Raw genomic sequence first — 15,430 nt, forward strand, 5'->3', positions numbered from 1 at the left:
CTGAACAAGTGAAATCGGAGGAAGGAGTAAATAATTCCCTGCCACAGAAACCTGTGCAGGATGAAAAGATTAGTGAACAAGTTAAACTGGAGGAAGGTGCAAATGATTCCCTGGAACAGAAAGCTGTGCAGGATGAAAATATTGGTGAACAAGTTAAACTGGAGGAAGGTGTAATTACTTCCCTGCCAGAGAAAGCTGTGCAGATTGAAAACATTAGTGGACAAGTTAAATTGGAGGAAGGTGCAAATGTTTCCCTGGCACAGAAGGCTGTGCAGGATGAAAAGATTGGTGAACAAGTTCAATTGGAGGAAGGTGCAAATGTTTCCCTGGCACAGAAGCCTGTGAAGGATGAAAACATTAGTGAACAAGTTAAATTGGAGGAAGATATAAGTAATTGCCTGCCACAGAAACCTGTGCTGGATGACACTAGTGAACAAGTGAACTTGGAGGACCAAGCAGAGGAAAGCCTGGAAGATGATGGTGATGCATTTGATTTTGATGAAGAGTCAAATCAAATACTAGAATCTGATGAGAAATGTGATGGAGAGAAAGCTGATGCACAGGGAGAAGAGGGTGGTGGAGCAAATGGTGCTGTTGGAAAAACTGCCCACACAGACAAAGCTGGAGAGGGAAGAGACAAAATGGAAACCAAAGATGCCTTGACCAAAGGTGGTGAAGCCCTGCAGCATAAGAAAGATGAGCCTGAAGAAACAGGATGCTTACAAGGGGAAGCATTGGGGAAAGCTGATGAGGAGGAAGATGAAATCAAAGTATCAGATTCTAGTAAAGTGGGAAAATTCCAGGATCGAGATGTTTTGGAACAGGATTTGGAAAGTGCTTTCATTAAGAGGGCTGAAAGCAGGGAGGATATGCAGGTTGGTAAAAGGAGTAAGGGCAGATCCAGAGATGACTGTACAATCTCCTGAGTTCAGAATCTCAAACCTGCCCGAGTTCCATGCCCTGTGAGCAGTCCCAGGACACAAACATGCACTTTGCACAAGACATCAGACCTTGGAATACTCTTAGAGCTTTGTCTTTGTACGTAACTCAGCATAAAGCACGGATGTGGTGACGGTGCAAGTTTTAAGTTATTCACTGTTGTACCCAGCCACAAGAAATTGTGAGTGGGTTTGGTTTTGCTGTGTCTCAGGTTGAAAGCTTATCACCTGATGAGGAAGCTTCACAACTTGACTATTGAAACTATTTTATGCAATTAAAGTACCTCTAGTGTGGATAGCTGCTCCTGGGGAATTTCTATAGGAATTTTTTTTTTATCCTAGCCTAGTTGATCAATATCATGAATGTATATTGGGCCTTTGTGAACTTATGCACATTATGCTTACTTGTACTTAGATCTACAGCAAGTATATGAACTCTTGATGAAGGAACTCAGCAAATCAGCCATCACTGATGGTGAAACTTCTTTCAGAATGCTTAAAGCCTATGAACCAATCTCTTATTTTTTTAATATGAAGAAAAAAAGATCTTTTCATTCCACCTTGTGTGTATTTCTTATATGGTCACATTCCAAAATACAGTTAGATCACTGTGAATCTGCTTAGTCTGAGCACTTTGGAAGAGCAATACACAGTTTGGAGAAAGTGCAAGATGCAGGTCTTAGTTTGATGAAAGGAATAAATATCTACATGTTTACTTCATTTAGGCACTTTGCACCACAATAGGCCTTTTACACCATGTCTCACATGGGGTTTTTATTTTTTTCCAGAGAAAGTGTCAATACACACTGAAATGTGTGCTTAGTTTTGCTGTCAAGTACTGTCTGGATATGAATATATAAAAAAATATCTATTTTTCCAAGAAGATTTTTGTTTAAAATTGCATTTGCTTACTGCATTATATATTTTTTTTGCAAACTCTGATTCTGAAAGAATGTTTTTATCTCTGAAACAAATCTTATCTCTTTCCTTCTGGAAAGAAGATAACTTTGCATGTCTTAACTCTTGCTGGATATCAGACCAAAGATGACTGTTGTTTTGTGTACTAGCCCCCCTGTGCCTTTTGGAAAAGCTGGGTTGCTTTGAATTGCTGGCATAAATTAAGCTCTTGGACTCCCTTGCTGTATTTCCTCTTGCATCTCTGCTAGTGCTTGGGAGGAAGAGCATGTTTTGCATATATAAATATTCATTTATGTGTTCCCAGTCCCAAGGGAATGCAGATCGAGGGGGGTGTGGGCTATGGAAGGTTGTATTTGTGTTGATACTACAAAGTTGTCAGAGCACAGACAGACTGCAAGATTTGAACTTGTATATCCAAATGTACCGCTGTATATAATTTAAATAAACTTATTTTATACTTTAAAGCACCTGTCCAGAGCACTGTTTCTAAACCTGCACGAGGAGTTGTTTAAACCTGTGTCATTTCAACACCATTTTTCTGCAGCTTTTGTTCAGTTTATTGCCTTGTGCCACGTAGCTACAGGAGCCATCTCCCTAGGACTGGGCAGCCTCGGGGTTTGAGCACCTTGAATATGTGATGGCACCTTAACTGTAGAGCTCTAACAGGTCTGTAACCCTGTAACTCCTTTCATGTGGCTTCTCTCCAACTTACAGCAGATCCACCGTGGTTCCTGTAAGTATTGGCAGTTGTTCCTAAGGGTTTGCACTAGATGCTAATCCAAAAAGTCATAGATCTTATAAGCATTTCTTATTAGCATGTAGCAGTGTTTGTTTAAGATTTAGCTCTGAGTAGTTTGTATAATATTCTAAATAGTTCGTTGAATAATAAATAAATTCAGTGAAAAGCAGTGTTTATTTAAAGATTGGGCTCTGTCATACTCTCAACAGTAATATGTGGTTTAATGTTGGAAGGGGGTTTTAATTGTTAAATAGATTTCATATTCTTACCTGGCTTCACCTATACTGTGGATGGATCTATCAGAGTTAAATTTAGGCATTATATCCTGTATTTCTTATGAGTGCCTTTCTGATTTTAACTAGTTTTTCCACTTCAGAAAACTCAGCATCTTTAAGAGAATCCCTTTTTAAAGCCAAGTCACAGGAGCAGAAACACCTCCAGTCTTACCTGTCCAAGTACCAGCTTTGATCCCACTCCCAGTGTAACTGGGAATAAGAACATGGAGAGGCAGTGCAGAGCAGCTGCTGTGCCAGAAATCCATCCTGGAATGTTGAAAATGAGTGTGTGTGTGACCCAAGTATGAAACTTCTGTCTTGCAGAATAACCCCAAATGCTCACTGGGTTTTCTGGGCATCACCTAGTGGCACTTAAATGCTGTGGCCCAGGTTTGTGCATATCAGAGCTAGCCTGAAATGCTTTCAAAAGCAGTATCTCAAGAAACTTACTTTGATAAAAAAGGGAATAAATAGTGAAAAGGTCTTGGCTTATATATTCTTTACTATAGAGAAGAACAGTCCTCCTGTCCCCCTCAAAATCAGTACTGCAAGCCAGTGCTTCCAAATCCTGTGCACCCTGGCAGTGCCCCTCTTCTGAGAAAGGCAGAAAAGCATTTTCTCATCTTCCAAAATAAATTGACAGATCTGGAGAGGGATCGTGGTGGTGTTCACAGGGGTCCCAGGATGAGGGAAGAGATGAGAATGTTGACTCCATGTTTCAGAAGGCTGATTTATTATTTTATGATATATATTATGTTAAAAGAAAATTATATATTAAAAATATACTAAAAGAATAGAAGAAAGGGTTTCATCAGAAGGCTAGCAAGGAATAGAAAGGAATGGAATGATAATAAAATCTGGTGACTGAGCAGACAGTCTGAGCCAGCTGGGCTGTGATTGGCCATTCATTAAAAACATCCACATGAGACCAATCACAGATCCGCCTGTTGCATTCCACAGCAGCAGATAATCATTGCTTACATTTTGTTCCTGAGGCCTCTCAGCTTCTCAGGAGAAAAATCCTAGCAAAAGGATTTTTCATAAAATATATCTGACAAGGGAGTATTGCCCAAGCTGCTCTGAGAGCTGGATGCCTGCAGGCTGTTCTGAGTAGCTGCTTGGGGCTGGGATTCCATGGGATGTCTTTCCACCCTCCAAGAGCAGTTTACCCCTTTCATTTACATCAGGGTTTGTTACTCCCTGAGCCACACTTCATGTAAATCCTGCAGGTAAAACCAGCTGCTTCCCATCCCATGCTCCCCTCCAATGAAAACAGACCTGGAGGCTCTGTGGCTGATTTGGGAATGTTTGGAGCAGCACCTGAGTGAGCGATGCCACGAGTCAGCTGCAGTGCCAAGGCAGTGAGATCAGTCACTGGATGTAGAAGTGTGACAGAAGGCACTGGTCAGCACCATGCTCACCCTCTTGTCCTGCTCCCTCACAGGCCCCATCTCCTCCTCAGCCCTCTGTTAAACTCTGGTGTGGGAAGGCCATGAACTGGTGCAGTGAGTGCCCTGGGAGTCACCTTTCCAGAGTTAACTGAGGTGAATGTCACACTCTCATTATTCACTGTGGTGTCTTTCTGTGTGGAATAAGGCTAATGACTGTTACAGATGAGAATTTTAATTAGCTGCTTCCTGTCCTGATTCAATAAGCTGTTCTTTCCTGCTCATCTGTTCTCAAGGTCCTCAGATTTGTTGGAAAAATATCTCCTAAATGCAAAATTAAGGTGACCCTGCAGAGTAAGTTTCTGTGTTAATGTGGGGGTTTAAGATAAGTGAAACCCAAGAGACCCTCATCTCTACAGGCAGAGAACTTTTCTTCTATGTGAATGGCAATTTTAGCAAACTCATTTGTTCCCTGACCTGGCAAACCCAGCTGTCTGCACGTCCCAGTGGGGTGCACAGATATCCATAATGAGGACAGGGAGAACTGGAGGTGAACCAAACTTGAAGGTTCACCCCAAAATGCATCCTCCTTGCAGGAAAAGGGCTTTGGGGGAGCCAGTGTGCTTCCTCAGTGGAAGCTGGCACAGGTGTCCTTTCTTCAGGCAGGCAGGTTTCACCCCACAGCAGGGGATCTGTTAATGAAAGTCACACTACATTGTTTTCAGATCAAAATTGTTATTTGGCCCTTTTGGAGTCAGTAAGTTCAGGCTAATTTTGAAGCAGCCTAAAGGTTTCCTGCTGCACCAGTCCTCATTCTCTTTCCAGTCCTTGGAACTCCATTTCTCAGTCTTTGCTGGCCTGTAAATCCCAACACAATCTCTTGAGCCCAAGTTTCTCCAGCCTGTTTGCTGTTCTTGCTTTCTTCATTGACCTTTATTTTTCTGCCATATCTTCCATCTTTTGCAGAATTTCTGTCTTAAGTTTTCTTTCCTTCCCATGTAGATCTGTGAAAATGTTTTATCATTTTAAAGGGGTTTATATTCGGAAATTTTGTTTGTGGGTGGTATTTACAAAATAATTTGGTTTGGGTTTTTTTTTTTATTTTCATATCAGTGCTCAGGTGTAGCAATGTTACAAATGGATGAAAAAAAAGAATAGGACTTCAGGAGGTTCAAAATTAATCCATAGATCTGCTGAACTGGGATGTCATGCTAAGATCTGTATTTGGGTATTGCATCAAAAGCCAAGGTAAAGATTTTATTCCATGTTCTGGAATGGGACTATGTGGGGGTGTGTATTCCCAGCAGGGAATGACATACCACACTAATGGACTCCTCATGTCTGCTGTACAGAGGGACTTCCATTGGGAGAACAGTTTTCACCATGATTTGATTCAATACAGACTCTTGATTCCCTTTAAGTGCATGTGCTAACAAGAAAAAGGGAGAACCACAAGACTTTGGCCTCTTCAGGAGTTGTCAACAAAGAAGAAATGGTATTTTAAAATTCTTAAAAATATGTAAATCTGTCTATCAACAGAATTTGTGGGGTAAAAGCCGACCAGGTTCTTATGTGTAATTTACCTTGCTTTCCTAAAGTTTACAAAAAGATATTTCTCTTGAGTGACCTGTGGATTTTAACCATTTAATCAGCAGGCCAGACCTCAGTTGTGGAGCTGAGCTCTGAACAGCCTGAGCTCTGCACTGCTGGCAAGGGAGGCCATCTGAACAAACCTGCAGTGAGAGCCAGCTGAGGTCAACAGATCCTCTCCTAATGAGTGTATTTCCATGTGGTGTTGCAGTGCACTCCTGCCTGAGGTGTACCTGAACAAACTGAGCTTGTTAATTATTCATTTAGGTGGTAAGAAAATGTGCTTTCACATTTTGCAGCCCTTAATGGGGACAGAAAAAATGAAGTTATTTGTTTGCTTACTTTGTAGTTCTTTTTTCCAGCTGTCTCATTCTGCAGAGTGCACTTTATTAATGAAGGCTGCACATAGCCACGTGCTGATCTGTAGCACTTCCAAGTCCAAATGTAGCACAACAGTTGGTGCAGGTTGTCCATTGACTCTTGATGTTTGAGCTGGAGAATTGACTCTGAAGAGAAAACAGAGTTTTACCAGACTGCTGCGTTCGAAACACAAATCATTTGATGAGCAAATGTTTTTTTTCTGGTCATAATATTGGAGCTAAAATGTCACTGCCATGTAAAAAGAAGGGAAGAGTTAAAAGTGCTGAGAATGTAATTATAGGTGTTTACAGTATTGTCATTGTATTAAACTGTCCAGACCTGTGAGATTTTGTGTTGCAGTTGTGCTTGACCCTAGAGTTCTTGCATGCTAACCTAACGTAGAAGATTAGCCTCTTTGCATGCAGCTGGCTGCTGCTACTGCTGGGACAAGCATGTTGTGTGAGAATGCCCTAAGTGCCCTGGCTGCAGCCCCCTACCAGCCCTGCTGGGCCTCGTGTGCTGTGGTACGTGCCCTAACTCCCCATCAGTAGTCACTAACCTGAGCGGGCCAGCCTCGTGTCTCAGATGCGCTCCCGACGCGCCTTGGCCCGGTCAGCACTGAACTCTCCCTTTTCTCTTCCAGACAGGCTGAAAAGGCTCATTGATGAACGGGAGTCCTTGCTAGACCAGGTAATTCACAGGGCAAGTGAGAGATTAAGAAAACAAAAATAGCCCAAACACAGCAAATAGATCAGCAGCACTGTGGTCTGGTTGCTCTTGCTGCCCACTCTGTTCTTCCTCCAAAACATTCCTCCCATGTCTTAACTCAGGATACATGGAAGATATGACCCTCTTATTTCTGAATAACAGTCCTTCAGTCCTTCTCAATAGTAGTCCTTTGCCATGGCTCAGAAATTGTAGAAGCAAATTTTCTCTCCAAGAGTAAGCCCTCCCCTCTGCTGGGTCTGTGGGTGAATGGGCCTTTTGGAAAGGTTTGGTGGAGGAATTGCAGATGGGTAAAGAGCAATTAAAGGAATTATTGCCATGGTATTCTGTGACGGCGTTCACAGGGGTCTTAGGATGAGGGAAGAGACGAGGATCTGACTCCATGTTTCAGAAGGCTTGATTTATTATTTTATTACATATATTACATTAAAACTATACTAAAGGAATAGAAGAAAGGATTTCCTCAGAAGGCTAGCTAAGAATAGAAAAAGAAAGAATGGTAACAAAGGTTTGTGGCTCGGCTCTCTGTCCGAGCCAGCTGACTGTGATTGGCCATTAATTAGAAACAACCAACATGGGCCAATCACAGATACACCTGCTCCATTCCACAGCAGCAGATAATCAATGTTTGCATTTTGTTCCTGAGGCCTCTCAGCTTCTCAGGAGGAAAAATCCTAAGGAAAGGATTTTCCATAAAAGTTGTCTGCGACAGGATTCCATAGTGGCTATAAAGCTTATTCAAAAAACTTCATCTGATCTGTTGCCCTGCAGGACACTCTGTGCTTTCATTTATGCTCAGTGACCTTGGCCTTGAGACTGGCCTTGAGACTGGCACGCAACCAAACACAGCTTTGGGAGTTTTTAAGAATGTTTTACATGGATGTGCCTGCAGAAGATTTATGGCTTTTCAAATAAACCCGTCATTTTTCACTGATTGTTTTGATCCTGAACTTGTACATAAGCACTGATGTGTAAAATACTGTGAGTCATTTGCCAAAATAATTTCTAGGATGTTGCTTTGTAACAGAATATTTTTTTGAATTTATGTTTAAAAAATTCATAATTGGTTTTATAATACTGGAGTGAATTCAAGCCATCATTTCCCTTAGTGATTTTAATAACTATTTTCTGTCCTTCAGATTAAAAAATTAAAGGGACAACTGGAAGAAAAGCAAAGGAATGGCAAGATGGAAAATACACAGTCTGAAGATGAAGTTCTGGAAAACGGGACAGATATGCACATGATTGACCTCCAAAGTGAGCTGTATTTTGGTTTTAAGAGAATTTTGTACCCTGCATGTGAGTGAGAAAATGTATCAGTACAATAATAAGCACATGGCTCTGAGTAAGAATGAGCCTTCAGTTCCAGTGGAGCTTTCTCCTGGGAGCAGCCATGCACCTCTGCAGAGGTGAGGGAATTAGGAGCCTTTGTTTTAGATTGAAGTTGGAAATCTCTGTTATTGCTCCTCAGCAGAGTTGGGGGGAGTTCAGATTAATTCTGCCTTCAGAGTGGTTGGCAGGAATCAGGCAGGATTGGGATGGTGCCTCTCTGCTGGGCACTTTCTGAGATAGCTACTCTCCTGCTGCCCCACGTACATCCTTGATGCATGGAAATTTTACCACAGACTTGTTAGAAACTGTTCACACTTGTTCTGACATCTCTGATAAATCTGCGATTCTTTTAGGAGATGCCAACAGACAGATCAGTGATCTCAAATTTAAACTAGCAAAGTCTGAGCAAGAGATAACAGCATTGGAGCAGAATGTAAGTTTTTGGCTTGTTCTGTTTGTTCAGGCATGGTGAGAATACAAAGAGAAAGTGTGTTTTGATAAATGAAATTATGTTTACTGTGATTTTCCCTTAAAATAAGAAATGGGAGTGTTGGAGCATGAGGGCCACTATGACATTTATGTATGGGGAAGAAGGATTCTATTATTCCTCTGTGCTGAGGGAAGAATGGTCAAAAGCAACAGTACCTGATGAACTCTGCTGAACATTTCCTTATGCCTAGCTGTCAACAGGTTTTAAATGGTTCCCAGCATGTGATGTGGTAGAGATGGAGTTTATACACAGCTGTTCCATTTTGATTGTTTGCTCTTGTCCAAGCTACATCAGCAATGCTCTTGCTAAGAGAAATGTAGTCAATGGACTGTATTTTTTGTTGCTGGAAGCATATCAAATATGGATATGTACAAAAGGTCAGCAGTAAATTACTGTTGCCAGGATTCCTTGGTGTTGTTTTCTTCCCTGAAAATATGCCTTTATTTTATCAAAGAGGAGTTAGCATCTCTCTGGTTATTCCTTGAGTATTAGTGGAAGAGTAAGGCTTCAGAGTAACTTCTTGGCACAGCTCCTCATCCCAGCCTTTGCCTTCACCTCAGGTAATACGACTGGAAGGCCAGGTAGCCCGCTACAAAACTGCTGCTGAGAATGCTGAGCGAATAGAAGATGAACTGAAGGCAGAGAAACGCAAACTGCAGAGAGAGGTAACTCCCCCCGCGAGCTGTCACAGCTCAGCCTGCTCCTGTGGGGGAAACCTGCTTCCCTGGGTGTTTTAGGGGAGGAACACCTTTCTTGGCACAGCAAGGGATGAGCATCTCATTGCTTTAGTGCTTTAGTTACTCCTTCTAAGTGTGCAACCAAGTTTTCAGCACTCAAACTGGAGGAACAGTCATGGCTGTGAGCTCCCACTGCCTTTTCACTGTTCCTTCCCAATCTGACTTGCTCAAGGGATGTGAGTTGTTCTTTGTGAGCCTGTTTGCCTTGCCCTGCCAATCTGTTCAGGCCTGTCTGGGGTGGTGTGGCTGTGCACAGGCTCTGACCGTGCCTCTGTCTGCTTAGAGCCTGAATACCTTCATCAGCTTCTCTCTCACTGCCTCCAGAGGGGCTTCTTTGACTTGTTTTTCAGTATGGCTCCTTGCTTGTTCTAAATATCCTTCTGCTTTGCTGCCCATCTTGTTCTGTGCAGTCCAGCTCTCTCTCCCTACCCCGATCTCATGGATACATTGATACATTCCAGCAAAATGAACATTACCCCTGGTGTCTAGGACAACATTTGTTCTCAGAAAGAAGTAAAACTGAATGTCAAAACTCACCTGAGAGAGCAAAACTCTGACTGCATAGAGCACATCCATGCAGCTATCCTGAATAATAATTCACCTCTGTCTTCCCCAGCCTGTGCTGCAGATTTATGGTCTGCCTCTTTATGCTTATGCAGGGTTTTATAGGAAACTGTGGCTGTGGATAGAGTTCTAGGAACCAGAAACACAAAAGCTGGGCAGTGAGACAGGTGTACATCACCCAGAGCCTTGTGCTTTTGGATTGAGGGAAATTCTGTGATTCCCTGGGAATCTCCTGCTCCACAGGAGTAACCTTGTGTGCATGCTGACTGCCTCAAGACACACAGTTCTATCAAGCCAAATCCAGACTTGGGAGACTGCATTTCTTCCTACCTTGGTCTTTTCTGTTCAGCATTCTGTAAATACCCTGGGTTCTTGGCAGTGTGCTTAAATACCTGTGTGTGGCCTGCAAAGCAGTTTAACACTGCTGAAGGAATTTTCAGATGCTTTATATTCCAAGTTAGTGTGGTCAGTTGGCCTTGACAACCACAAACCTTGCTGTGCCTTTGCAAAAGGATAACACGGTGAAAATCACAGTGTTTTTCTGCTTCCTTCCTTCCTTCAGCTCCGTTCAGCACTGGACAAAACCGAGGAGCTGGAGGTCAGCAACGGCCACCTGGTGAAGCGGCTGGAGAAGATGAAGGCCAACCGGAGCGCTCTGCTGTCCCAGCAATAGCCAGCCCTTCCCGCTGCTCGGAAGCGGAACGCCGCCGCTGCCCGGGACGCTTGGTGCCACCGCCTCCTGAGACCAGGCCGCCCCAGCTCCTGCTCCGTGCCTCCCCACGCAGATCCCAGCCTGCTGCACTACATCCATAGGAGGAGTGATGTGATGTGATGTGATGATCCACGTGGCTGTGCCCGCGGGAGCCCTCCCACGCCGAGCTCTGGGCGCGCTCCAAGTACAACGCGTAAGAAGCACATGGAATTCTCCATCCTGAGGGCACAGCAGCCGTTTCTTGCCGTTTAAAATGGCACTCAAAGAAAACACTTCTGACTGGAATTTTTGTGTCTTGCTGAAAATTTTAAAACGAACACTGTAAGTTTTGGGACTTTTCTCATGACAGTATCTGTAATTTAGTGACTACGGTAGAGTTATTCATAGTAGGTTTTTCATTTACAAATCACTGTGGAACCACAAGCCATTACAAAGCAAAACTCCTTCAGTGGAAACCATGGAAGAAGATGGTCTTGGAAGCAAAAGTGACCTTAAATGACTTTGCCAATAAAACAAATGTGTTTGGAGGGATTTTTGCACCAGTAGAATCGTGAGACTCTTTTATTTCAGGGTAAATAGGCAATAGCTTCATTGGATTTTCAATTTTTATTTGTATTATTTAATCCCTGCTCTTGGAGTCGAAGTAAATGACTTTTAAAGGATGTAAGGTTGCATTAATAAACCAGCATAAGGCCGTGTTTTCAGAAATGGTGGGGTTTGCACTTGGGTCACTCTCTTTGGTGCATTTATCAAAGCAAGTGTCATTTGCTTGAACAAAATATGTAATGGGTTTTTTACATCAGAAACTATCTACCGGTCCATGACCTACTAGGAAACGACGCCGCTACAAAATACAAGTCTGATTTTTAAAAGAGGAACTGCTAAGTAAAGAAGCACTTTAGAAAATATTACTGCCTATGGGTTTTCTACAGCTACGGAAGTAGCGAGTTATCTCCTTCTAGGATCACCGCGGAGGTTTCCCATTCTCCCGCAGAGCAGCGTAACCCGGCGAGATGCTGCGGGCAATCCTTGCGTGTGTAACAATGGCACACGGCCAGCACTACAGCTCTGCTTCACCAGAACTCATTCTGAATGTACTACTCAAAGGAGAGCAGCTGCTACCCCAGGAACACGGCTGCCCGTCCCACCTCAGCCCTAACAGGAAAGCCGGTCCCTCTGCGATCCGCTCGCGCGGTGGAGCAGCGTCTCCTGTCCCCTTGTGGCTGCCTCAAGAGCTTCTACCAAGCCAAATCCACGCCCAGGAGATCACATTTCTTCCTAACTCGGTCTTCAGACCCTGCAATCCAGGTCTTTCCCCAGCCTCCTCCTCGCAGACGGGAGGTTAGAGCAGGAACCGCTGCTGTTTCCAACACAAGGGGATCTCTGGTATCTTCCTCGAGCACCTTCACGAATTCAGTAAACCAAAACCGCTGTCTGAATGTGTTTCTCTGGTTTGGCTAGGAAACAACACCCTTGTCTTCATCTCTTCCAAGTGCACAAGAAAAAATTAGGAATGAAGTACTGAAATTATTCTTCCAGGAAAAGGATGAAGGCTTTTTTTTTTTTGTGCCCCTGGGGAATTCAGTTGTTGATGAAATGTGGTGAAACGTGGGTTGCAAGGAATATTTTTAAATTAAATTTCCACTCCAGTTAGGGCTTTGGGTTTTGGGTTTTTTTTATTGTTTTTGAGAGGAACATTCAGGTGCAGAGCCAAGTTTCTTGTGGAATACCTCAAAATGGCTGTGGATACCAATTTACAATTTTCTGTGCATGACTTGTGTAATTTCTGGTGTACAAAGCCTCGGGGGCCTAAAAAACAAGCAAAGGGATTTTCAGAATGCAAACAAAGATGCTAAATATGACATCTTACCAGTGGTAAGGTGTGTGATTGCCACCAGTCATCACTTCATTTGTGGCAGCAGTGCAAGCTGCCTCTCCTGGCCGGGCTCAGGAGAAACAACCCAGCAACCAAGCGTTGGTCCAAAAGGCAAAAAAATAACACTTTGTTCATCAAAAAGGGATGTGTTTATCATTTTGAAGTAGATTTCATCTCACACCCCATAAGCATCAACCTTATGACGGAAATCAGATGTGTATTTCACCCTGGATATGCTCTTAGTAGAAACCTTTGTGTGTGATAAAGTAGGTGAATGTTGAAGCCACATTTCCCCCCTCCCTCTCCCCTAACTTTCAGTATGACTTAGCGTTAGAATAAGGGAAGAAAAAGAACTGGTTGGTTTACTGCAAACTGTTCTATGTTTTTCTGTGAAGAATGTACAACAACAACAGGGCTTTGAATGGTGATAATAGCACATGTCCCAGTCCTAAAATTTGAGCACCAAACGAGAGCACCTCGGTACCCTGAGAGCGGGGCTGAGGTGGCGGCAGCCGGGCGAGGAACAGCTCCTGGGGGAACCAGGATGGGTTTTCCTACAACTTCTGTTTCAATTTCTTATCCTCTGTTTTATTTTTAAATGTTACATGATTTTTATCGCTTGCAAATGGAATGTTACCCGAAATGTTTTTGGTTTTGTTTTTGTTGGGTTTTTTTCCCCCCCAATCGCTCTGTTAGGAAATGTGAGCGTGGAAAAGGAAATTCATTATGAGCAGAACTCGCCAATAAAATGTCACTTGTTTGGGTAGTTTTTATGGAGTGGTCTGTCCATGCTGATGTTACCAGTACAGATTCTCTTGGAAAATACAGAAAATTCAGGGTGATACAGGTGTAACAGCTCATTTTCCTTTTCAAAACATTGCTGCAGGATCACACAAAACATGAGCAACACTGGCTGGGAAATGTACAAATTCAGGGCTTGTGTGACTGAGGGCACTGGTGTGAGATGTACCTCCAAATATCAGTGTTTTTAGTGGCAGAGTGCACATACACCTCCAAATTTTGGCATATTAATGACCAGGTGCACTTGGGGATGGGGAGGACAGGGATAGTCCCCCATCAGGAGAAATTTGAATGGTGTTGCTAATTGGATTCATTCTCCAATTTTATTTATGGTGAACACAGAGGTAACCCACACAGTAGCTTTCCCTGAAGAATCCTTCATGAAGACTCCTTCACAATAGGAGGTAGTTTGGTTCATCAAAAATATGTTATTTTAGTATTAAATATCCTCTTGCCCTGATGTGTTGCCAGAGCTGTCATTTACGTGAAAGACTAAGCAGGAGTATAATGCTTGTCTTCACTTTAGATGCTCTAAACCATCCTATGTCTCTGCAGGTTAATTTTAGGCAACTGTGAGTAATGTTTTACACACTTCATTACAACCTTTACACATGTGTTTAAATGAAGAAGCAGAGCCCCTTGCACAAGTAGCATGGACCTGTGTGGCAGGTAGGTTTGTCTGCACTCCTATAAGGTGCTCCTTCAGCCTGGAAACTTTCAGGTAGGTTTTAATGTGTGCCAGAGGAGGTTTAAGCTGGATATTAGGAAAAGTTCTGCCCCCAAAGGGTGGGTTGGGCACTGAACAGGCTCCCCAGTGAATAATCACAGCCCCAAAGCAAAATTCAAGGAGCTGCCAGAGTTTGGTCAATGCTCTGAGGCACAGGGTGGGATTAGTTCTGTGCAGGGCTGGGGGTTGCACTCCATGATCCTCGTGGGTCCCTTGCAGCACAGGATAATTCTGTGGGTCTGTAGTAGCCGTACAAGAGCTGCTGCTCTCCCTCCCCGCTGGCCGGCCGCGCTTTGGTCTGTCGGTGCTCGGCGGCGGGAGAGCCGTGAGGGGAGAGAAGGAACCGTGAGGAGAGAGAAGGAACCGTGGGGGGAGAGAAAGGTCCGTGAGGGGAGAGCAGAGACTGTGAGGGGAGAGTAGAAACCGTGAGGGGAGAGAAGGGACCGTGAAAGGAAAGAGAAAGAACTGTGAGGGGAGAGAAGGCACCGTGAGGGGACAGAAGGAACCGTGGGGGGAGAGAAGGGACCGTGGGGAGAGAGACCGTGAGGGGACAGAAGGGACCGTGAGGAGAGAGAAGGGTCCGTGAGGGGACAGAAGGGACCGTGAGGGGAGAGAAGGGACCGGGAGGAGAGATAAAGGACCATAAGGAGAGAGAAGGGACCGTGGGAGGAGAGAAGGGTCAGTGAAGGGACAAAAGGGTCTTTGAAGGGAGAGCCGTGAGGGGACACGGCAGTACTGCTTCTGAGGGAATATGGCTGTATCGGCTCTGAGGGAACACGGCGGCCGCGCCTTTGAGGGGATAGAGCGGTACTGTCTCTGGGGGGATATGGCAGCACCACGTTTGAGAGGATACAGCGGTACCGATACTGGGGGGATATGGTAGTACCGGCTCTGAGAGAACACGGCAGCACCGATTCTGAGTACGACGGTACCCCTTCTGCGGGAGTATGACGGTACCGCCTTTGAGGGGATACAGCGGTACTGTCTCTGAGGGGATATGGCGGCACCACCTTTGAGGGAACACAACGGTACCGATACTAGGGGAATATGACAGTACCGCCTTTGAGGGGAAACAGCAGTACCGATTCTGGGGGGACACGGCGGCTCGCCTTTGAGGGCATACAGCGGTACCAATTCTGGGGAAATATGGCGGTACCGCCTCTGAGGGGACCTGGCGACCCCATTTTCTGAGGGAAGGAGGGAGGAGGCGCACACGGCGAGAGCGGGCTCCGAGCCGGCCAATGAGGCGTCGGAGCG

At 44.3% G+C, this 15,430-nt stretch overlaps 1 protein-coding gene across 9 annotated transcripts in view; it reads left to right on the top strand.

Moving 5' to 3' along the window:
• LRRFIP1 (LRR binding FLII interacting protein 1) overlaps positions 1 to 13,427 on the top strand; it is a 108,833-nt gene extending 95,406 nt beyond the window's left edge. For all 9 annotated transcript variants that reach the window (XM_054277513.1, XM_054277515.1, XM_054277517.1 and 6 more), the window contains 5 exons: positions 6,852 to 6,898; positions 8,074 to 8,191; positions 8,620 to 8,699; positions 9,317 to 9,421; positions 10,620 to 13,427. In XM_054277513.1, the coding sequence (XP_054133488.1) occupies positions 6,852 to 6,898; positions 8,074 to 8,191; positions 8,620 to 8,699; positions 9,317 to 9,421; positions 10,620 to 10,730 (461 nt within the window). In that variant the 3' untranslated portion in view covers positions 10,731 to 13,427. The remainder of the gene's footprint in view (positions 1 to 6,851; positions 6,899 to 8,073; positions 8,192 to 8,619; positions 8,700 to 9,316; positions 9,422 to 10,619) is intronic.
• The last annotated feature ends 2,003 nt before the right edge of the window (positions 13,428 to 15,430 follow it).

This window comes from Melozone crissalis, unplaced genomic scaffold (genome assembly GCF_028551555.1).
Source record: "Melozone crissalis strain CALT ecotype California unplaced genomic scaffold, PUWL_Pcris_2 ptg000023l_1, whole genome shotgun sequence".
Lineage (NCBI taxonomy): Eukaryota > Metazoa > Chordata > Aves > Passeriformes > Passerellidae > Melozone > Melozone crissalis.